Genomic DNA, 27,134 nt, shown 5'->3' on the forward strand with positions numbered 1-27,134 from the left:
TATACACCACATATACACCACCCATGTATCCCATATACATGTACACCACCCATGTATCCCATATACATATACACCACATATACACCACCCATGTATCCCATATACATGTACACCACCCATGTATCCCATATACACCACCCATGTATCCCATATACACCACCCATGTGTCCCTTATCCATATACACCAGCCATGTATCCCATATACACCACCCATGTATCCCATATACACCACCCATGTATCCCATATACATATACACCACCCATGTATCCCATATACACCACCCATGTATCCCATATACATGTACACCACATGTACACCACCCATGTATCCCATATACACCACCCATGTATCCCATATACATATACACCACCCATGTATCCCATATACATGTACACCAGTACCCACCCATGTATCCCATATACACCACCCATGTATCCCATATACACCACCCATGTATCCCATATACACCACCCATGTATCCCATATACATATACACCACCCATGTATCCCATATACACCACCCTTGTATCCCATATACATGTACACCACATGTACACCACCCATGTATCCCATACACATGTACACCACATGTACACCACCCATGTATCCCATATACACCACCCATGTATCCCATATACATATACACCACATATACACCACCCATGTATCCCATATACATGTACACCACATGTACACCACCCATGTATCCCATATACACCACCCATGTATCCCATATACACCACCCATGTATCCCATATACACCACCCATGTATCCCATATACATATACACCACCCATGTATCCCATATACACCACCCTTGTATCCCATATACATGTACACCACATGTACACCACCCATGTATCCCATATACACCACCCATGTATCCCATATACATGTACACCACATGTACACCACCCATGTATCCCATATACATGTACACCACATGTACACCACCATGTATCCCATATACATATACACCACCCATGTATCCCATATACACCACCCATGTATCCCATATACACCACCCATGTGTCCCTTATCCATATACACCAGCCATGTATCCCATATACACCAGCCATGTATCCCATATACACCAGCCATGTATCCCATATACACCACCCATGTATCCCATATACATATACACCACCCATGTATCCCATATACACCATCCATGTGTCCAATATACATGTACAACAAACAATACAAAATACTCAGTTTATCAAAACAAATTTAATCTCTCCAAAAAACAATACAAAGTTGAATACAATGTGTAAACAATACATGGCCCAATGTGATGAGTAATATCTGCTAAACTTAATCCAAAATAAACATAAACTGATGAATTACAGCAGTACCTTCCTTAAGGTTCTACAACAAATAACAACAAATACTGAATTCTGTAGCTCACCTTGTGTACAACTAACTTTACAAATCTCTCAGACAAAACACCAATCCTTGCCCCAGTGATAAAAAGTGACATTCTGTTACTCTTTGTTATGTTACTCATTTAAACTCTCATCTTAATAAACATGGTATTCCACCATAGATTGCTTTTCTAATGACCTGCACCAGAAAGTTTGTTTGCTGGAAGTAAACATAACATCCAAGGAGCATGTTTCATCAGATCTTCCCAATAGTAAAAGGGAACAGGTGGTTTTTAATGGGAATATTGCTTCCACTGTTCAAGATTTCCACCCCGCATGAAATAACACAAAGATGTTGTGTTTAGACTTGGACATCAACTTGAAGCATGAAATCAAACTTAATATGTCCATATAATGTTCCTTTGTTTGATCTGTTTAGCTTGTTTGAGCCAATGTCACAATCCTTTCTGAACAATGCATATTTGAAGGAGAATATTTTAGAAACACACCATATAAAACTATCAATACCATTTAGCTTATTAAACTACTACGATGTTACAAGAGATCCCAGAGGGATCTTGGAGCCCATCAAAGATTAATTTATGTCTGACAATTGAAAGAGGGATCTTTTTTCTGTTTTCACACTTTATCAATCAAAATCCAAGATGACGGCCTGTCGGCCATCTTGCAGACCGATTGGTCCCGGGTTGCCCTAGGGGAACTTACATGTGAAATTTGAGGAAGATCCCTTCAGTACTTTCTGAGAAATAGTGATAACAAAAAATGTTAACGGAAGAAGGACCACGGACCATGGACGAAAAACGATTTGAATAGCCCACCATCTGATGATTGAGATGGGCTAAAAATTGATCATACAAGGTTTTGATCACGTAGATTTAGATTTTATCTAAAATAAGTGAGGTCATGTTTATATAAGTATCATTTATCATTGGTCTGGCTCTAACCATCAAAGAGAGCATTGTATAAACTATCCTTCCTTACCACTGTTATAACTAGTACAGTCCAGTCTTACACATCAAAACCAATACAGTAGTAGAGGAGTTCTACCATGCTACTATTGTAACATAACAAAGGAACAGAAACGTCTAATGTTTACCATAGTAACACGACACTTGCGTATTTGTGACAAGATTCAAATGGCATCTTACAAAATGAATAATGAAAAAAATATGAAATGTGAAAGTATAAAATGAGTTGATATCAAAAGCGAAATTGTTATCAAGGGTATCGTTTATGGTCAATGTGTACACCTTTGATTAGAGTTCACAATAGCATATGTATGGTAGTAAACTGCACCTGGATCCTACTTCTATATAGCACCAGGGAGCTATCCTGGATCCTACTTCTATATAGCACAAGGGAGCTATCCTGGATCCTAATTCTATATAGCACCAGGGAGCTATCCTGGATCCTACTTCTATATAGCACCAGGGAGCTATACTGGATCCTAATTCTATATAGCGCCAGGGAGCTATCCTGGATCCTACTTCTATATAGCACAAGGGAGCTATCCTGGATCCTAATTCTATATAGCACCAGGGAGCTATCCTGGATCCTACTTCTATATAGCACCAGGGAGCTATACTGGATCCTAATTCTATATAGCGCCAGGGAGCTATCCTGGATCCTACTTCTATATAGCACCAGGGAGCTATCCTGGATCCTATTTCTATATAGCACCAGGGAGCTATCCTGGATCCTATTTCTATATAGCACCAGGGAGCTATCCTGGATCCTATTTCTATATAGCACCAGGGAGCTATCCTGGATCCTAATTCTATATAGCACCAGGGAGCTATCCTGGATCCTATTTCTATATAGCACCAGGGAGCTACCCTGGATCCTATTTCTATATAGCACCAGGGAGCTATCCTGGATCCTATTTCTATATAGCACCAGGGAGCTATCCCATCAAACATACAAGATATGTTGATACCACCTAACACGACACTGTTAACATGACATGTATAGAGCATGAAGTCTCATCTTAGATGTCCAGGTACTATCATCGTAATCTTCAGTTGACAACATCATTAGCCATCACTCTGCTGGCCACCTCTCACTATGGGATCAGATAAAACATAGACTGTTATTCAGGTATTGTCCTCCAATATCTGTCACTTATGTTGCAATCTCCTATAAACTCTAATATGTTCACTCTGGTTTTATCTTCCTCCAATATTTATCTGTGTCTCCTCCAATCTGTTGCTCCAGTTTCATCCTCTAAAGTTTATCTGTGTCTCCTCCAATCTGTTGCTCCAGATTCATCCTCTAAAGTTTATCTGTCTCTCCTCCAATCTGTCGCTCCAGTTTCATCCTCGAAGGTTTATCTGTCTTTCCTCCAATCTGTTGCTCCAGTTTCATCCTCTAAAGTTTATCTGTGTCTCCTCCAATCTGTCGCTCCAGATTCATCCTCTAAGGTTTATCTGTCTCTCCTCCAATCTATCACTTAAGTTTCATCCTCTTCTAAAGCTTCTTCCTTCTCCCTATGTCTGCGCATGTCAAGGTGGGAGGCCAGTAACTGGGGAGTGTTTGCTGTCACATTACACAGTTCACAGGTAATAGGGTCCCGTCTGCTTAAACTGGAAACAAATTACACATTACTACAGTAAAGCAAAGGTAAAATATATATACTAAACCCGACCCCTTGTTCATAAACATAAATCAACAAACCAATGTCTAGTATTTACAACAACACCCCCCACCTCAGCATTTCAAAAATGATTAATGTACATCTGGATTTATAAACTTACGCCCTGGCAGATACGCTGTCTGAGATACGCTGTCTGAGATAATCCCTACAGAATACATACAACTTCTGTATCAGACCCACCCCCCTCCCCTTGTTAAATATGTCTCAGATCATTAACTTACTCCCTGGCAGATACGCTGTCTGAGATAATCCCTACTGAATACATACAACTTCTGTATCAGACCCACCCCCCCTCCCCTTGTTAAATATGTCTCGGATCATTAACTTACGCCCTGGCAGATACGCTGTCTGAGATAATCCCTACTGAATACATACACTTCTGTATCAGACCCCCCCCCCCCCCCTCTTGTTAAATATGTCACGGATCATTAACTTACGCCCTGGCAGATACGCTGTCTGAGATAATCCCTACAGAATACATACAACTTCTGTATCAGACCCACCCCCCTCCCCTTGTTAAATATGTCTCGGATCATTAACTTACGCCCTGGCAGATACGCTGTCTGAGATAATCCCTACAGAATACATACACTTCTGTATCAGACCCACCCCCCTCCCCTTGTTAAATATGTCTCGGATCATTAACTTACTCCCTGGCACCTCTCTTTAGATACTGGACATGCTGTTTGAGATAATCCCTACAGAATACATACACTTCTGTATCAGACCCACCCCCCTCCCCTTGTTAAATATGTCTCGGATCATTAACTTACGCCCTGGCAGAAACGTTGTCTGAGATAATCCCTACAGAATGCATACACTTCTGTATCAGACCCACCCCCCTCCCCTTGTTAAATATGTCTCGGATCATTAACTTACGCCCTGGCAGATACGCTGTCTGAGATAATCCCTACTGAATACATACACTTCTGTATCAGACCCACCCCCCTCCCCTTGTTAAATATGTCTCGGATCATTAACTTACGCCCTGGCAGATACGCTGTCTGAGATAATCCCTACTGAATACATACACTTCTGTATCAGACCCCCCCCCCCCCCCCTCCCCTTGTTAAATATGTCTCGGATCATTAACTTACGCCCTCGCAGATACGCTGTCTGAGGTATTCCCTACAGAATACATACACTTCTGTATCAGACCCACCCCCCTCCCCTTGTTAAATATGTCTCGGATCATTAACTTACGCCCTGGCAGATACGCTGTCTGAGATAATCCCTACAGAATACATACAACTTCTGTATCAGACCCACCCCCCTGTTAAATATGTCTCGGATGATTAACTTATGCCCTGGCAGATACGCTGTCTGAGATAATCCCTACAGAATACATACAACTTCTGTATCAGACCCCTCCCCCCCTGTTAAATATGTCTCGGATCATTAACTTACGCCCTGGCAGATACGCTGTCTGAGATAATCCCTACAGAATACATACACTTCTGTATCAGGACCCCCCCCCCCCCTCCCCTTGTTAAATACTTATCAGATCACTAACTTACTCCCTGGCAGTTCTCTTTAGATATTGGACATGCTGTTTGAGGTATTCCCTACAGAATACATACACTTCTGTATCAGACCCCTCCCCTTGTTAAATATGTCTCGGATCATTAAATTACTCCCTGGCAGATACGCTGTCTGAGATAATCCCTACAGAATACATACAACTTCTGTATCAGACCCCTCCCCCCCTGTTAAATATGTCTCGGATCATTAACTTACGCCCTGGCAGATACGCTGTCTGAGGTATTCCCTACAGAATACATACAACTTCTGTATCAGACCCACCCCCCTCCCCTTGTTAAATACTTCTCAGATCACTAACTTACTCCCTGGCAGCTCTCTTTAGATATTGGACATGCTGTTTGAGGTATTCCCTACAGAATACATACACTTCTGTATCAGACCCCTCCCCTTGTTAAATATGTCTCGGATCATTAAATTACTCCCTGGCAGATACGCTGTCTGAGATAATCCCTACTGAATACATACACTTCTGTATCAGACCCACCCCCTTGTTAAATATGTCTCGGATCATTAACTTACTCCCTGGCAGATACGCTGTCTGATCTAATCACTACAGAATACATACAAGAGATCCCAGAGGGATCTTGGCGCCCACCTAAGAACGATCTTTGTCTGACAAAGGAAAGAGGGATCTTTTCTCTGCTTTTCAAGATTTTACTACATATTACTACACATGAAATTTCAGAAAGATCCTTTGACTGCTTTCTGAGATATATAACGGTAACAAACTTTAATTATCAAAATCCTTGATGGCTACCTGTCGGCCATCTTGTTCACCGATCGGTCCTAAAATGCAATATGCACAACTACAACCCTAGAAGAACCTGCACATACAATTTGAGACAGATCCCTTCAGTATATTCTTAGACATAGCGGAAAAAAACTTCAATTGTCAAAATCCAAGATGGCATTCTGTCGGCCATCTTGTTCACTGATCGGTACCAAAATGCAATTTGCATAACCAGGGACCTAGGGGAACCTGCACATGAAATTTGAGACAGATCCCTTCAGTACTTTCTAAGAAATAGCGGTAACAAGCTTCAATTATCAAAATCCAAGATGGCGTCCTGTCGGCCATCTTATTCATCGATGAGTCTGAAAATGCAATATGCACAACTAGACCCCTAGGGGAACCTGCACATGCAATTTGATACAGATCCCTTGAGTACTTTCTGACAAATAGTGGTAACAAGCTTTAACTATCAAAATCCAAGATGGCGGCCTGTCGGCCATCTTGCTAATCAATCGGTCCCAAAATGCAATATGCACAACTAGACCCCTAGGGATATCTGCACATGCAATTTGAGACAGATCCCTTCAGTACTTTCTGAGAAATAGCTGTAACAAAATTCAATTGTCAAAATCCAAGATGGCGGCCTGTCGGCCATCTTGTTCATCGATCGGTCCCAAAATGCAATATGCACAACTAGGCCCCTAGGGGAACCTGCACATGCAATTTGAGACAGATCCCTTCAGTACTTTCTGAGAAATAGCGGTAACAAACTTCAATTGTCAAAATCCAAGATGGCTGCCTGTCGACCATCTTGTTAACCGATTGGTCCCAAAATGCAATATGCACAACTAGGCCTCTAGGGGAACTTACATGTGAAATTTGAGAAAGATCCCTTCAGTACATTCTGAGAAATAGCGGTAACAATCTTTAACTATCAAAATCCAAGATGGCTGCCTAGCGGCCATTTTGTTGACCGATTGGTCCCAAAATACAATATGCACAACTAGGGCCCTAGGGGAACCTGCATATGAAATTTGAGAAACATCCATTCAGTACTTTCTGAAAAATAGCGGTAACAAAAATTGTTAACGGACGGAAGGACGGACGGACAGACGGATGGAAGGACGGACGGACGGAAGGACGGACGACGGACCACGGACAAAAAGCGATTTGAATAGCCCACCATCTGTTGATGGTGGGCTAACAACTTCTGTATCAGACCCACCCCCCCTCCCCTTGTTAAATATGTCTCGGATCATTAACTTACGCCCTGGCAGATACGCTGTCTGAGATAATCCCTACTGAATACATACAACTTCTGTATCAGACCCACCCCCCCTCCCCTTGTTAAATATGTCTCGGATCATTAACTTACGCCCTGGCAGATACGCTGTCTGATATAATCCCTACTGAATACATACACTTCTGTATCAGACCCACCCCCTCCCCTTGTTAAATGACTTTCTCGGATCATTAACTTACGCCCTGGCAGATACGCTGTCTGAGATAATCCCTACAGAATACATACACTTCTGTATCAGGATACTGAACTAAGTATAAAGTAGGATAGTCCATCAGGAATATACTGAACTAAGTATAAAGTAGGATAGTCATCAGGATATATACTGATACTAAGTATAAAGTAGGATAGTCATCAGGTAATATACATGAACTAAGTGTTAAAGTAGGATAAAGTCATCAGGACGTATACTTGAATCTAAGTAAAGAGTACTGATAGTCATCGAGGAATATATAAAAGTATGATTGGATGAGTCGGATCAGGAATCAGGAATATACTGAACTAAGTATAAAGTAGGATAGTCATCAGGAAATATACTGAACTAAGTATATAAAGAATAAAGTCATCCAGGGATGAACTAAGTTTAGAAGTAGGATATCATCAGGAATATTACTGAACTAAGTATAAAGTAGGATAGTCATCAGGAATATACTGAACTATATAGAGTAGGATTAGTCATCAGGAATATACTGAACTATGTATAAAGAAGGATATGTCATCAGGAAATATGATGAACTAAGTATAGAGTATAATAGTCATCAGGAATATACTGAACTAAGTATAAAGTAAGGATAGTCATCAGGAATATACTGAACTAAGTATAAAGTAGGATAGTCATCAGGAATATACTGAACTAAGTATAAAGTAGGATAGTCATCAGGAATATACTGAACTAAGTTATAAAGTAGGATAGTCATCAGGAATAACTGAACTAAGTATAAAGTAGGATATACTGAAAGTATAAAGTAGGATAGTCATCAGGAATATACTGAACTATGTATAAAGTAGGATAAACGTCATCAGGAATATACTGAACTAAGTATAGAGTAGGATAGTCATCAGGAATATACTGAACTAAGTATAAAGTAGGATAGTCATCAGGAATATACTGAACTAAGTATAAAGTAGGATAGTCATCAGGAATATACTGAACTAAGTATAGAGTAGGATAGTCATCAGGAATATACTGAACTAAGTATAAAGTAGGATAGTCATCAGGAATATACTGAACTAAGTATAATTAAAGTAGGATAGTCATCAGGAATATACTGAACTAAGTATAAAGTAGGATAGTCATCAGGAATATACTGAACTAAGTATAAAGTAGGATAGTCATCAGGAATATACTGAACTAAGTATAAAGTAGGATAGTCATCAGGAATATACTGAACTAAGTATAGAGTAGGATAGTCATCAGGAATATACTGAACTAAGTATAAGTAGGATAGTCATCAGGAATATACTGAACTAAGTATAAGAGTAGGATAGTCATCAGGAATATACTGAACTAAGTGTATAAAGTAGGATAGTCATCAGGAATATACTGAACTAAGTATAAAGTAGGATAGTCATCAGGAATATACTGAACTAAGTATAAAAGTAGGATAGTCATCAGGAATATACTGAACTAAGTATAAAGTAGGATAGTCATCAGGAATATACTGAACTAAGTATAAAGTAGGATAGTCATCAGGAATATACTGAACTATGTATAAAGTAGGATAGTCATCAGGAATATACTGAACTAAGTATAAAGTAGGATAGTCATCAGGAATATACTGAACTAAGTATAAGTAGGATAGTCATCAGGAATATACTGAACTAAGTATAGAGTAGGATAGTCATCAGGAATATACTGAACTAAGTATAGAGTAGGATAGTCATCAGGAATATACTGAACTAAGTATAAAGTAGGATAGTCATCAGGAATATACTGAACTAAGTATAAAGTAGGATAGTCATCAGGAATATACTGAACTAAGTATAAAGTAGGATAGTCATCAGGAATATATTATGACTAAGTATAAGTAGGATAGTCATCAGGAATATACTGAACTATGTATAAAGTAGGATAGTCATCAGGAATATACTGAACTAAGTATAGAGTAGGATAGTCATCAGGAATATACTGAACTAAGTATAGAGTAGGATAGTCATCAGGAATATACTGAACTAAGTATAAAGTAGGATAGTCATCAGGAATATACTGAACTAAGTATAAAGTAGGATAGTCATCAGGAATATACTGAACTAAGTATAAGAGTAGGATAGTCATCAGGAATATACTGAACTAAGTATAAAGTAGGATAGTCATCAGGAATATACTGAACTAAGTATAAAGTAGGATAGTCATCAGGAATATACTGAACTAAGTATAAAGTAGGATAGTCATCAGGAATATACTGAACTAAGTATAAGAGTAGGATAGTCATCAGGAATATACTGAACTACGTATAAAGTAGGATAGTCATCAGGAATATACTGAACTAAGTATAAAGTAGGATAGTCATCAGGAATATACTGAACTAAGTATAAAGTAGGATAACGTCATCAGGAATATACTGAACTATGTATAAAGTAGGATAGTCATCAGGAATATACTGAACTATGTATAAAGTAGGATAGTCATCAGGAATATACTGAACTATGTATAAAGTAGGATAGTCATCAGGAATATACTGAACTAAGTATAAAGAAGGATAGTCATCAGGAATATACTGAACTAAGTATAAAGTAGGATAGTCATCAGGAATATACTGAACTAAGTATAAAGTAGGATAGTCATCAGGAATATACTGAACTACGTATAAAGTAGGATAGTCATCAGGAATATACTGAACTAAGTATAAACGAGGATAGTCATCAGGAATATACTGAACTACGTATAAAGTAGGATAGTCATCAGGAATATACTGAACTAAGTATAAAGTAGGATAGTCATCAGGAATATACTGAACTAAGTATAAAGTAGGATAGTCATCAGGAATATACTGAACTAAGTATAAAGTAGGATAGTCATCAGGAATATACTGAACTAAGTATAAAGTAGGATAGTCATCAGGAATATACTGAACTAAGTATAAAGTAGGATAGTCATCAGGAATATACTGAACTAAGTATAAAGTAGGATAGTCATCAGGAATATACTGAACTAAGTATAGAGTAGGATAGTCATCAGGAATATACTGAACTAAGTATAAAGTAGGATAGTCATCAGGAATATACTGAACTATGTATAAAGTAGGATAGTCATCAGGAATATACTGAACTATGTATAAAGTAGGATAGTCATCAGGAATATACTGAACTATGTTTAAAGTAGGATAGTCATCAGGAATATACTGAACTAAGTATAAAGTAGGATAGTCATCAGGAATATACTGAACTAAGTATAAAGTAGGATAGTCATCAGGAATATACTGAACTATGTATAAAGTAGGATAGTCATCAGGAATATACTGAACTAAGTATAAAGTAGGATAGTCATCAGGAATATACATGAACTAAGTATAAAGTAGGATAGTCATCAGGAATATACTGAACTATGTATAAAGTAGGATAGTCATCAGGAATATACTGAACTAGTATAAAGTAGGATAGTCATCAGGAATATACTGAACTAAGTATAGAGTAGGATAGTCATCAGGAATATACTGAACTAAGTATAAAGTAGGATAGTCATCAGGAATATACTGAACTATGTATAGAGTAGGATAGTCATCAGGAATATACTGAACTAAGTATAAAGTAGGATAGTCATCAGGAATATACTGAACTATGTATAAAGTAGGATAGTCATCAGGAATATACTGAACTAAGTATAAAGTAGGATAGTCATCAGGAATATACTGAACTATGTATAAAGTAGGATAACGTCATCAGGAATATACTGAACTATGTATAAAGTAGGATAGTCATCAGGAATATACTGAACTAAGTATAAAGTAGGATAGTCATCAGGAATATACTGAACTATGTTTAAAAGTAGGATAGATAGTCATCAGGAATATACTGAACTATGTATAGAGTAGGATAGTCATCAGGAATATACTGAACTAAGTATAAAGTAGGATAGTCATCAGGAATATACTGAACTATGTATAAAGTAGGATAGTCATCAGGAATATACTGAACTAAGTATAAAGTAGGATAGTCATCAGGAATATACTGAACTAAGTATAAAGTAGGATAGTCATCAGGAATATACTGAACTAAGTATAAAGTAGGATAGTCATCAGGAATATACTGAACTATGTATAAAGTAGGATAGTCATCAGGAATATACTGAACTATGTATAAAGTAGGATAGTCATCAGGAATATACTGAACTATGTATAAAGTAGGATAGTCATCAGGAATATACTGAACTATGTATAAAGTAGGATAACGTCATCAGGAATATACTGAACTATGTATAAAGTAGGATAGTCATCAGGAATATACTGAACTATGTATAAAGTAGGATAGTCATCAGGAATATACTGAACTATGTATAAAGTAGGATAGTCATCAGGAATATACTGAACTAAGTATAAAGTAGGATAACGTCATCAGGAATATACTGAACTAAGTATAAAGTAGGATAGTCATCAGGAATATACTGAACTATGTATAGAGTAGGATAGTCATCAGGAATATACTGAACTAAGTATAGAGTAGGTATAGTCATCAGGAATATACTGAACTAAGTATAGAGTAGGATAGTCATCAGGAATATACTGAACTATGTATAGAGTAGGATAACGTCATCAGGAATATACTGAACTATGTATAGAGTAGGATAGTCATCAGGAATATACTGAACTAAGTATAAAGTAGGATAACGTCATCAGGAATATACTGAACTATGTATAGAGTAGGATAGTCATCAGGAATATACTGAACTATGTATAAAGTAGGATAGTCATCAGGAATATACTGAACTAAGTATAAAGTAGGATAGTCATCAGGAATATACTGAACTATGTATAGAGTAGGATAGTCATCAGGAATATACTGAACTAAGTATAAAGTAGGATAACGTCATCAGGAATATACTGAACTATGTATAGAGTAGGATAGTCATCAGGAATATACTGAACTAAGTATAAAGTAGGATAACGTCATCAGGAATATACTGAACTATGTATAGAGTAGGATAGTCATCAGGAATATACTGAACTAAGTATAAAGTAGGATAACGTCATCAGGAATATACTGAACTATGTATAAAGTAGGATAGTCATCAGGAATATACTGAACTATGTATAAAGTAGGATAGTCATCAGGAATATACTGAACTAAGTATAAAGTAGGATAGTCATCAGGAATATACTGAACTATGTATAAAGTAGGATAGTCATCAGGAATATACTGAACTATGTATAAAGTAGGATAGTCATCAGGAATATACTGAACTATGTATAAAGTAGGATAGTCATCAGGAATATACTGAACTATGTATAGAGTAGGATAGTCATCAGGAATATACTGAACTATGTTTAAAGTAGGATAACGTCATCAGGAATATACTGAACTATGTATAAAGTAGGATAACGTCATCAGGAATATACTGAACTATGTATAAAGTAGGATAGTCATCAGGAATATACTGAACTATGTATAAAAGTAGGATATACTGAACATCAGTAGGATAGTATCTGAATATACTGACTATAAAGTAGGATAACGTCATCAGGAATATACTGAACTATGTATAAAGTAGGATAACGTCATCAGGAATATACTGAACTATGTATAAAGTAGGATACGTCATCAGGAATATACTGAACTATGTATAAAGTAGGATAGTCATCAGGAATATACTGAACTAAGTATAAAGTAGGATAGTCATCAGGATATACTGAACTATGTATAGAGTAGGATAGTCATCAGGATATACTGAACTAAGTATAAAGTAGGATAGTCATCAGGAATATACTGAACTAAGTATAAAGAAGGATAGTCATCAGGAATATACTGAACTATGTATAAAGTAGGATAGTCATCAGGAATATACTGAACTAAGTATAAAGTAGGATAGTCATCAGGAATATACTGAACTAAGTATAAAGTAGGATAGTCATCAGGAATATACTGAACTAAGTATAAAGTAGGATAGTCATCAGGAATATACTGAACTAAGTATAAAGTAGGATAGTCATCAGGAATATACTGAACTATGTATAAAGTAGGATAGTCATCAGGAATATACTGAACTAAGTATAAAGTAGGATAGTCATCAGGAATATACTGAACTAAGTATAAAGTAGGATATCGTCATCAGGAATATACTGAACTACGTATAAAGTAGGATAGTCATCAGGAGTATACTGAACTAAGTATAAAGTAGGATAGTCATCAGGAATATACTGAACTAAGTATAAAGTAGGATAGTCATCAGGAATATACTGAACTAAGTATAGACTAGGATAGTCATCAGGAATATACTGAACTATGTATAAAGTAGGATAGTCATCAGGAATATACTGAACTAAGTATAAAGTAGGATAACGTCATCAGGAATATACTGAACTATGTTTAAAGTAGGATAACGTCATCAGGAATATACTGAACTATGTTTAAAGTAGGATAACGTCATCAGGCTCCGCTTGCACAGAACTTTTTAATTCTCAATGCCAAGCACATACTTAGTTGAGAAATTCTTAAAAACGGCTTTCACAAACACATTCATATTTCATATCTAAATATTCTCAACTAAGAACAAAGAGGAGTGTCAATTTTGGCCCTCTGGTGGCCATGACCAATAAGCATTATTATTTGTTTACAGATACCCAGGGGTTAGGACATCATGATATGACCAATGATTAAGGTCAGGATGGAGTCCCTTGTCAGTTATGTGGGGTTAAACAGGGAGGTCAATTTTCTATTTAGTCCAATTTTGCTGGAACCAAATGATATTTCATTTTACTACATTTTATTACATTTTCTTTAAAATAATTATACAATCACCTGGTTCCACCTGTATGGTCTGTCAGCATTCCTTGGCTGAACTGTCTCTCTCCTCTTCTGTAAAACTCTGTAAAACATCCCAACAAGATTATATCACAATTAACAACTGTATACATGTAGTTAGTTTATAAACAATTGACCACTTCTACAAGTTTTAGCGTATACATGTACTAGTGGTGTTCCGATTAATCAAGTTCATCGAGTTGGTTTGGGGTCTTGACCAATTAATCGAGAAAGAAATCTGTAATCGAGTTTTGTCGGAATTGTCCCAACATCATGATAGACAAAAGTGTATAATTAGCTGATCAGTAAAACATGCAAGAAAGCCCCTAGAGATCGGACCTTACTCTTTTATATAAAAAATGATTGTCCTTCCCCTATGATGTTTCACACCAAATATGGATGTAATCCACTCAGTTGAAAATATTTGTTAATAATCATGTGAAATTATCAAGTCCATTAACTCTTGCAAATATCAATGGATTTTGACCAGTATCAAACCACTCCGAGATCTCATTAATATAAAGCAATATACTAAATTTGTTTTAAATTGGAGAATAAATACTAAAGGAATCGAGCGGAAACCATAGATTTATCTGTTTTGAGGATTTTAAAGTCCCGTAACTGTTGCAAATATTGCAGGATTTTGACCAGTATTGAACCCATCTAAGAACTCAATGATATAAAAGTATCAACCAAATTTTGTTGAAATCAAGAATAAATATTTAAGTTATCGGGCAGAAACCATGAATTTATCAGTTTCGACAATTTTAATGTCCCGTAACTCTTATATTCTCAACTATAACTCAAATATTGACGGATTTTGACCATTATCGATTTCATTCGAGATCACATTGATGTAAAGCAATATACCAAATTTTGTTGAAATCGGACCATAAATACTATAGTTATCACAAGGAAACCATTTCCTGGATGCCCACACCGACATAGTGATACCTTAATGTCTCCCTTGCGTTGCAGGTGACACAAAAACGTTCTCTATGCCTTCTAGAACTTCACAAGAAGTCATTTGAAAATTTCATGTTTTTTGGTTCGTGTGACCTTGAATATAGATCAAGGTCATTCATATTAACAAACTTAAAAGGCATTTATATCAGCATTCTACAGACCTAATTTTAGGTCTCTGGGCCTTCTAAAAATTGAGAAGAAAATCTTCTAACAATTTTTTGGGGAAAATTTGTGCTTTTTAACTTTGACCATTATTTCAAATCGGAAGGTGATATTTTACAGAACAAGAGATCCCAGAGGGATCTTGGCGCCCACCAAAGAATGATCTATGTCTGACAATGGAAAGAGGGATCTTTTCCCTGCTTTTCAAACTTTTTCAAACACACTATAAAATTTGAGACAGATCGCTATAATACTTTCTAAGAAATAGTGGTAACAAACTACAACAATGAAATCTAAGATGGCGGCCGGTTGGCTATCTTGTTTACCGATCAGTCCCGAAAGGCATTATGGATCAGTCCTAAAAAGTACTATGCACTACTAGGGTACAAGGGGGAAACTATTCATGGAATTTGAGAAAGATCCCTTCAGTACTTTCTAAGAAATAGCGATAACAACCTTTAATTATCAAAATCCAAGATGGCCGTCGGTCGGTCATCTTGTTTACCGATCGGTCCCAAAACACAATATGCACAACTAGGGTCCTAGGGAACCTGTATGTGAAATTTGAGAAAGATCCCTTCAGTACTTTTTGAGAAATAACAGTAACAAACTTTAACTATCGAAATCCAAGATGGCCGTCTGTCGGCCATCTTGTTCACCGATCGGACCCAAAATGCAATATGCACAATTAGGGTCCTAGGGGAACCTGTATATGAAATTTGAGAAAGATCCCTTTGGTACTTTCTGAGAAATAGCGGTAACAAGAATTGTTAACGGACGGACGGACGACGGACCACGGACGAAAGGTGATTTGAATAGCCCACCATCATCAGAATTCTTGAGAATGTTAGTTATAAAGGTTACCAACTGATTCTTTGACTTACTCCATCAGTTTAGTGCGCGCCGACTCTTGTATTTTGTAGACAGCATCAGGACCCCAGCCCAGGACTTTTTCCTGACTACCAATAGCAATGTTAATAGCCATCCGTACACCATTGATCTGTAATTATTAAATTATACAGGTATTAATGAAACTAAAACCAACATAAAGTAAGGAAATGTATTGGTTGTCTCCTTCAAAAGTTCACCATCTACAGCTAATGTAAGTCATTTTGAGGGTTATCTCCCCTATCAATACACCCATCTATAGCTAATGTAAGTCATTTTGAGGGTTATCTCCCATATCAATACACCCATCTACAGATAATGTAAGTCATTCTGAGGGTTACCTCCCCTATCAATACACCCATCTATAGCTAATGTAAGTCATTCTGAGGATTATCTCCCCTATCAATGCACCCATCTATAGCTAATGTAAGTCATTCTGAGGATTATCTCCCCTATCAATGCACCCATCTATAGCTAATGTAAGTCATTCTGAGGGTTACCTCCCCTATCAATGCACCCATCTATAGCTAATGTAAGTCATTCTGAGGATTATCTCCCCTATCAATGCACCCATCTATAGCTAATGTAAGTCATTCTGAGGATTATCTCCCCTATCAATACACCCATCTATAGCTAATGTAAGTCATTCTGAGGGTTACCTCCCCAAGCAATACACCCATCTATAGCTAATGTAAGTCATTATGTGGGTTACCTCCCCTTACCATAACTATCTATAGCTAATGTAAGTCATTATGTGGGTTATCTCCCCTAACCATAACCATCTATAGCTAATGTAAGTCATTATGTGGGTTATCTCCCCTAACCATAACTATCTATAGCTAATGTACGTCATTATGTGGGTTATTTCCCTTATCCATAACTATCTATAGCTAATGTAAGTCATTATGTAGGTTATCTCCCCTATCCATAACTATCTATAGCTAATGTAAGTCATTATGTGGGTTATCTCCCCTAACCATAACTATCTATAGCTAATGTAAGTCATTATGTGGGTTATCTCCCCTACCCATAACTATCTATAGCTAATGTAAGTCATTCTGAGGATTATCTCCCCTATCCATAACTATCTATAGCTAATGTAAGTCATTATGTGGGTTATCTCCCCTACCCATAACTATCTATAGCTAATGTAAGTCATTATGTGGGTTATCTCCCCTAACCATAACTATCTATAGCTAATGTAAGTCATTATGTGGGTTATCTCCCCTAACCATAACTATCTATAGCTAATGTAAGTCATTATGTGGGTTATCTCCCTAACCATAACTATCTATAGCTAATGTAAGTCATTATGTGGGTTACCTCCCCTAACCATAACTATCTATAGCTAATGTAAGTCATTATGTGGGTTACCTCCCCTAACCATAACCATCTATAGCTAATGTAAGTCATTATATGGGTTACCTCCCCTAACCATAACTATCTATAGCTAATGTAAGTCATTATATGGGTTATCTCCCATAACCACATACTATAAACTGGAAAATCAGCCACAAAAGTATTTTTTACAATGAAAAATGAATATATAACTGTAAATTTCTAAGAGCTTACTGTTATACAATTATAAATTGTGTACATTATGTGGGTTATCCTTCCTGACGGGACTAACAAATTACCTTGTAGATGTCCTCAATGTCTATTTTGGTGTCAAAAATGACCTCAAGGTCATGGTCTGGGAAACAGGAATATTCCAAATTCTGGGCTGGTCCAAGTCCGCATATGGCTCCTGTCATTCGTTTCAGTTCTGGATCTGTCCTGTTTTCGACAACATTGAATGTTTTTAAGTTTTAAGAGTGTATGGAGTGTAGAGGATCACTTCATAGAACAAGAGGCCCAAGGGGCTTAACGGTCATCTGACTTCCTTAGCAAACATATAGGAAATTAATTAGATATATTGTCATAGCCATCTTTGATTTGGTATTAACCAGAGATGCAACAACACTTTGTCAAGATCATATCAGGATCATTTCAAGCAAGTTTCAGGTAAATTGCACCGTTATAACTTTTGAAGGTCAAAATGTGTTTTCAAGATGACGGTTGTGGCGGCCATCTTGGATTTCATATTGACCAGTAAAAAAATAACAACACTTGGTCAGGACCATTTTATGCAAGTTTCAGCTAAATTGTACCAGTAGAACTTGAGAAGATGTTCAAAATGTGTTTTCAAGATGGCGGCTGTGGTGGCTATCTTGGATTTATGATTGACCAGTAAAACAAGAGATCCATTGGGCTTGTATCGCCCACCTGTTTCAGGCTGAGAACACAAGCTACCAACTTGAAGGTTTTAGAATTGAACTTAATCTATTTATTTCTACAGATGGATTTTAAAGTAATTGCTATATTTCCTCTATAGGGCCCGTCCCTCTAGGTCCTGGGAGAACAGCCCCACCGTTTATACAAAATTGGTTCCATTTCACTCAAGGAAGCGTCAGACTAAATCCCTTTATTCCCATAGAAGAAGAAGGATTTTAATGAATTTGCTATATTTTCCCTATTGGGCCCTGCCCTTCCGGCCCCTGAGGGACCAGATCCATCATTCATATAAAATTGGTTCTCCTTTATCCATGGAAGCTTCAGGCAAAACTAGAGCTAAATCTCTTCATTCCTACAGAAGAAGGATTTTAAACAAGAGGCCCAGAGGGCCTGTATCGCTCACCTGGTTTGTAATGCCTAGTAAGGTTCATTGTTTCTTTTCTGAAGGAATTTGAATATTTACCTCTAATTCCCCTATTGGGCCCCACTCTTTCTGCTCAAGGGGGTGAAAGCCAAAAATTATAGGAATTCTGTTAACCCCAAGGATGTTTCTGGGCCAAATTTGGTTAAAATCCAAGCAGAACTCTAAGACTAGTAGCGATTTATAGGATTTACCTAAATTTCCCTATTGGGCCCCGCCCCTCCTGCCCACAGGGGGTCAGATCCAAAATTTATACAAGTTCTATTCCCCTTCCCCCAAGGATGTTTCTGGCCAAATTTGGTGTCAATCCATGCAGAACTCTAGGACAAGTAGCGATTTATAGGATTTACCTCTATTTCCCCTATTGGGCCCGCCCCTCCTCCCCCCGGGGGGTCAGAGCCAAAATTTATATAAGTTCTGTTCCTATTCCCCTAAGAATGTTTCTGGCTAAATTTGGTTACAATCCATGCAGAATTCTAGGACAGGTAGCGATTTATAGGATTTACCTCTATTTCCCCTATTGGGCCCCACCCCTCCTGTCCCCAGGGGGTCAGAGCAAAAATTTATACAAGTTCTGTTCCCCTTCCCCCTAGGATGTTCCTGGCCAAATTTGGTTACAATCCATGCAGAACTCTAGAACAAGTCTCCTGTCCCCGGGGGGTCAGAGCCAAAATTTATACAAGTTCTGTTCCCCTTCCCCCAAGGATGTTTCTGGCCAAATTTGGTTACAATCCATGCAGAACTCTAGGACAAGTAGCGATTTATAGGATTTACCTCAATTTCCCTTATTGGGCCCCGCCCCTCCTGTCCCCGGGGGGTCAGAGCCAAAATTTATACAAGTTCTGTTCCCCTTCCCCCAAGGATGTTTCTGGCCAAATTTGGTTACAATCCATGCAGAACACTAGGACAAGTAGAGATTTATAGGATTTACCTCAATTTCCCCTATTGGGCCCCGCCCCTCCTGTCCCTGGGGGGTCAGAGCCAAAATTTATACAAGTTCTATTCCCCTTCCCCCAAGGATGTTTCTGGCCAAATTTGGTTTCAATCCATGCAGAACTCTAGGACAAGTAGCGATTTATAGGATTTACCTCAATTTCCCCTATTGGGCCCCGCCCCTCTTGTCCCCGGGGGGTCAGAGCCAAAATTTATACAAGTTCTGTTCCCCTCCCCCAAGGATGTTTCTGGCCAAATTTGGTTAAAATCCATGCAGAACTCTATGACTAGTAGCGATTTAAAAGAAATGTTGACGGACAGACGGACGACGGATGACGGACGACGGATGCGCGCCATGACATAAGCTCACCGGCCCTTCGGGCCAGGTGAGCTAAAAATTTGCTATATTTCCCCTATTGGGCCCTGCCCTCCAGGACCCTGGGGGGACCAGATCAACCGTTTATACAAAATTGGTACTCTTCACTCAAGGAAGCTTCCGACCAAATTAGAACTAAATCCCTTCATTCCCACAGAAGAATAATTTTGAACAAGAGGCCCAGAGGGCCTGTATCGCTCACCTGGTTAGTAATGCCAAGTAATGTTCTGAATACAGGTTCATTGTTTCATTTCTGAAGGAATTTGAATATTTACCTCTAATTCCCCTATTGGGCCCCACCCCTCCTACCCCCAAAATCTATACAAGTTCTGTTCCCCTTCCCCCAAGGATGTTTGTGGCCAAATTTGGTCACAATCCATGCAGAACTCTAGGACAAGTAGCGATTTATAGGATTTACCTCTAATTCCCCTATTGGGAACGGCCCCTCCTGTCCCCGGGGTCAGAGCCAAAATTTATACAAGTTCTGTTCCCCTTCACCCAAGGATGTTTGTTGCCAAATTTGGTTACAATTCATGCAGAACTCTAAGACAAGTAGCGATTTATAGGATTTACCTCTATTTCCCCTATTGGGCCCGGCCCCTCCTGTCGCCGGGGTCAGAGCCAAAACTTTTACAAGTTCTGTTCCCCTTCACCCAAGAATGTTTGTGGCCAAATTGGGTTACAATCCATGCAGAACCCTATGACTAGTAGCGATTTAAAGGAAATGTTGACGGACGGACGACGGACGCCGCGCCATGACATAAACTCACCAGGTGAGCTAAAAATTTGCTATATTTCTCCTATTGGGCCCTGCCCCTCAGGCCCCTGGGGGTCCAGGGTCACTGTTTATACAAGATTAGTTTCCCTTCACAAAAGGAAGCTTCAGACCAAATTAGAACTAAATCCCTTCATTCCGACAGAAGAAGAAGGATTTTAAAGAATTTGCTATATTTCCCCTATTGGGCCCAGCCCCTCAGCCCCCTGGGTGGGTGGGGCATCAAGATCCCCGTTTATACAAGATTGGTTCCCCTTCATCCATTGAAGCTTCAGACCAAATTTGATGAAAATTCATTCAGCCATTTATGACTAGTATGGATTTTTGTGAAAAGTTGGCGGACGATGGAGGCCGGAAGACTGCCCTTCGGGCCAGATGAGCTAAAAATAACAACTCTTGGAGTCAGGATCATTTCATGCAAGTTTAAGCAGAATCGCACTGGTAGAATTTGAGAAGAAGTTCGAAATGTTTTTTCAAGATGACGGCTGTGGCGCCCATCTTGGGATTTCGGATTACCCTAAAAAACAAGAGGCCCAGAGGGCCTGTATCGCTCACCTGGTTTGTAATGCCAAGTAATGTTCTGAATACAGGTTCATTGTTTCTTTTCTGAAGGAATTATAATATTATCCTCTAAATCCCCTATTGGGCCCCACCCCTCCTGCCCCCAGGGGGTCAGAGCCAAAATTTATACAAGTTCTGTTCCCCTTCCCCCAAGGATGTTTATGGCCAAGTTTGGTCACAAACCAAGCAAAACTCTAGGACAAGTAGCGATTTATAGGATTTACCTCTATTTCCCCTATTGGACCCCACCTGTTCTGCCCCCGGGGGCCAGAGCCAAAATTTATACAAGTTCTGTTCCCCTTCCAAAAAGGATGTTTGTGGCCAAATTTGGTTACATTCCATGCAGAACTCTATGACTAGTAGCGATTTAAAGGATTTACCTCTATTTCCCCTATTGGGCCCGCCCCTCCTGCCCCCGGGGGACCAGAGCCAAAATTTATACAATTTCTGTTCCCCTTCCCCCAAGGATGTTTGTGGCCAAATTTGGTTACATTCCATTCAGAACTCTATGACTAGTAGCGATTTAAAGGATTTACCTCTATTTCCCCTATTGGGCCCCGCCCCTCCTGCCCCCGGGGGACCAGAGCCAAAATTTATACAATTTCTGTTCCCCTTCCCCAAAGGATGTTTGTGGCCAAATTTGGTTACATTCCATTCAGAACTCTATGACTAGTAGCGATTTAAAGGATTTATCTCTATTTCCCCTATTGGGCCCCGCCCCTCCTGCCCCCGGGGGACCAGAGCCAAAATTTATACAATTTCTGTTCCCCTTCCCCAAAGGATGTTTGTGGCCAAATTTGGTTACATTCCATTCAGAACTCTATGACTAGTAGCGATTTAAAGGATTTATCTCTATTTCCCCTATTGGGCCCCGCCCCTCTTGCCCCTGGGGGATTAGAGCCAAAATTTATACAAGTTCTGTTCCCATTCCCCCAAGGATGTTTGTGGCTAATTTTGGTTACAATCCATGCAGAACTCTAGGACAAGTAGTGTTTTAAAGGATTTACCTCTATTTCCCCTATTGGGCCCCGCCCCTCCTGCCCCCGGGGGGTCAGAGCCAAAATTCATACAAGTTCTGTTCCCCTTCCCCCAAGGATGTTTGTGGCCAAATTTGGTTACATTGCATTAAGAACTCTATGACTAGTAGCGATTTAAAGGATTTACCTCTATTTCCCCTATTGGGCCCGCCCCTCCTGCCCCCGGGGGACCAGAGCCAAAATTTATACAATTTCTGTTCCCCTTCCCCCAAGGATGTTTGTGGCCAAATTTGGTTACATTCCATTCAGAACTCTATGACTAGTAGCGATTTAAAGGATTTATCTCTATTTCCCCTATTGGGCCCCGCCCCTCTTGCCCCTGGGGGATCAGAGCCAAAATTTATACAAGTTCTGTTCCCCTTCCCCCAAGGATGTTTGCAGCTAACTTTGGTTACAATCCATGCAGAACTCTAGGACAAGTAGCGTTTTAAAGGATTTACCTCTATTTCCCCTATTGGGGCCCGCCCCTCCTGCCCCCGGGGGGTCAGAGCCAAAATTTATACAAGTTCTGTTCCCCCTCCCCCAAGGATGTTTGTGGCCAAATTTGGTTACAATCCATGCAGAACTCTAGGACAAGTAGCGATTTATAGGATTTACCTCTATTTCCCCTATTGGGCCCCGCCCCTCCTGCCCCCGGGGGGGTCAGAGCCAAAATTTATACAAGTTCTGTTCCCCCTCCCCCAAGGATGCTTGTGGCCAAATTTGGTTACAATCCATGCAGAACTCTATGACTAGTAGCGATTTAAAGGAAATGTTGACGGACAGACGGACGACAGACGGACGACGGACGCCGCGCCATGACATAAGCTCACCGGCCCTTCGGGCCAGGTGAGCTAATAACAACCCTTGGTCGGAACCATTTTGGAATCATTTCATGCAAGTTTAAGCTAAATCGTACTGGTAGAATTTGAGAAGTTCAAATGATCCATTTATATACAGACAGAGATAGATATACAGACAGAGATAGATATACAGACATACAGACAGAGATATATACAGACAGAGATAGATATAGACAGACATAGAGATAGATAGAGACACAGATAGATATAGAAAGACATACAAATAGATATAGACAGACATACAGATGGAGATAGATATATACAGACATACAGATAGATAGAGACACAGATAGATATAGACAGACATACAGATAGATATAGACAGACATACAGATAGATATAGACAGACATACAGATAGATATAGACAGACATACAGATAGATATAGACAGACATACAGATAGATATAGACAGACATACAGATAGATATAGACAGACATACAGATAGATATAGACAGACATACAGATAGATAGAGAGACACAGATAGATATAGACAGATATACAGATAGATAGAGACAGACATACAGATAGATAGAGACACAGATAGATATAGACAGATATACAGATAGATAGAGACACAGATAGATATAGACAGATATACAGACAGAGATATATACAGACAGAGATAGATATACAGACAGAGATACAGAGATAGATATACAGACAGAGATAGATATACAGACATACAGACAGAGATATATATATACAGACATACAGACAGAGATATATAGACATACAGACATAGATAGAATATACAGATATAGATAGATATACAGACATACAGACAGAGATATATACAGATAGAGATAAATATAGACAGACATACAGATAGACAGAGACAGACATACAGATAGATATATATAGACATACAGATAGATATAGACAGACATACAGATAGATATAGACAGACATACAGATATATATAGACACAGATAGATATAGACAGATATCCAGATAGACAGATAGATAGTTAGACAGACATACAGATAGATATAGACAGACATACAGATAGATATAGACAGACATACAGATAGATATATAGACAGACATACAGATAGATATATAGACAGACATACAGATAGATATATAGACAGACATACAGATAGATATAGACAGACATACAGATAGATAGAGACAGACATACAGATAGATATATAGACAGACATACAGATAGATAGAGACAGACATACAGATATATAGAGACAGACATACAGTTAGAGACAGACATACAGATAGATATATAGACATACAGATAGATATATAGACAGACATACAGATAGATAGAGACAGACATACAGATAGATAGAGACAGACATACAGATAGATAGAGACAGACATACAGATAGATAGAGAGACAGACATACAGATAGATATAGACAGACATACAGATAGATAGAGACAGACATACAGATAGATATAGACAGACATATAGACATGCATACAGATAGATAGAGACAGACATACAGATAGATATATAGACAGACATACAGATATATAGACAGACATACAGATAGATATAGACAGACATACAGATAGATAGAGACAGACATACAGATAGATATAGACAGACATACAGATAGATATAGACAGACATACAGATAGATAGAGACAGACATACAGATAGATATAGACAGACATACAGATAGATAGAGACAGACATACAGATAGATATAGACAGACATACAGATAGATATAGACAGACATACAGATAGATAGAGACAGACATACAGATAGATAGAGACAGACATACAGATAGATAGAGACAGACATAGATATAGATAGAGACAGACATACAGATAGAGACAGACATACAGATAGATAGAGACAGACATACAGATAGATAGAGACAGACATACAGATAGATATAGACAGACATACAGATAGATAGAGACAGACATACAGATAGATAGAGACAGACATACAGATAGATATAGACAGACATACAGATAGATAGAGACAGACATACAGATAGATAGAGACAGACATACAGATAGATAGATAGAGACAGACATACAGATATATAGAGACAGACATACAGATAGATATAGACAGACATACAGATAGATATAGACAGACATACAGATAGATATAGACAGACATACAGATAGATAGAGACAGACATACAGATAGATAGAGACAGACATACAGATAGATAGAATATAGACAGACATACAGATAGATATATAGACAGACATACAGATAGATAGAGACAGACATACAGATAGATATAGACAGACATAGACATACAGATAGATATAGACAGACATACAGATAGATAGAGACAGACATACAGATAGATATAGACAGACATACAGATATATAGACAGACATACAGATAGATATAGACAGACATACAGATAGATAGAGACAGACATACAGATAGATAGAGACAGACATACAGATAGATATAGACAGACATACAGATAGATAGATAGACAGACATACAGATAGATAGAGACAGACATACAGATAGATATACAGACATACAGATAGATATAGACAGACATACAGATAGATATAGACAGACATACAGATACAACAGATAGATAGATATAGACAGACATACAGATAGATATAGACAGACATACAGATAGATAGAGACAGACATACAGATAGATAGATAGACAGACAGATACAGATAGATATAGACAGACATACAGATAGATATAGACAGACATACAGATAGATATAGACAGACATACAGATAGATATAGACAGACATACAGATAGATATAGACAGACATACAGATAGATATATAGACAGACATACAGATAGATATATAGACAGACATACAGATAGATATAGACAGACATACAGATAGATAGAGACAGACATACAGATAGATATAGACAGACATACAGATAGATATAGACAGACATACAGATAGATATAGACAGACATACAGATAGATAGAGACAGACATACAGATAGATATAGACAGACATACAGATAGATATATACAGACATACAGATAGATATAGACAGACATACAGATAGATATAGACAGACATACAGATAGATACAGACAGATATAGACAGACATACAGATAGATATAGACAGACATACAGATAGATAGAGACAGACATACAGATAGATATAGACAGACATACAGATAGATAGAGACAGACATACAGATAGATATAGACAGACATACAGATAGATATAGACAGACATACAGATAGATATAGACAGACATACAGATAGATATAGACAGACATACAGATAGATATATAGACAGACATACAGATAGATATATAGACAGACATACAGATAGATAGAGACAGACATACAGATAGATATATAGACAGATATAGACAGACAGATAGATA

At 38.2% G+C, this 27,134-nt stretch overlaps 1 protein-coding gene and 1 long non-coding RNA gene across 2 annotated transcripts in view; both read right to left on the bottom strand.

The window, feature by feature from the left end:
- Positions 1-1,216: 1,216 nt before the first annotated feature.
- On the bottom strand, positions 1,217-7,515 carry LOC138319444 (uncharacterized). The gene is made up of 2 exons (XR_011208020.1): positions 5,884-7,515; positions 1,217-3,968 (listed from the first exon to the last, which is right to left on the bottom strand). It is a non-coding gene; the product is annotated as an uncharacterized lncRNA (long non-coding RNA).
- Positions 7,516-14,553: 7,038 nt separating this feature from the next.
- The window catches only part of LOC138319847 (ATP-dependent RNA helicase TDRD9-like), a 37,143-nt gene continuing 24,562 nt past the window's right edge, over positions 14,554-27,134 (bottom strand). Inside the window, exons 3-5 of the mRNA XM_069262977.1 lie at positions 18,222-18,360; positions 16,581-16,696; positions 14,554-14,632 (exon numbers count right to left, since the gene is read on the bottom strand). Coding sequence (XP_069119078.1) covers positions 14,554-14,632; positions 16,581-16,696; positions 18,222-18,360 — 334 coding nt within the window. The remainder of the gene's footprint in view (positions 14,633-16,580; positions 16,697-18,221; positions 18,361-27,134) is intronic.

This window comes from Argopecten irradians, chromosome 3 (assembly GCF_041381155.1).
Source record: "Argopecten irradians isolate NY chromosome 3, Ai_NY, whole genome shotgun sequence".
NCBI lineage: Eukaryota > Metazoa > Mollusca > Bivalvia > Pectinida > Pectinidae > Argopecten > Argopecten irradians.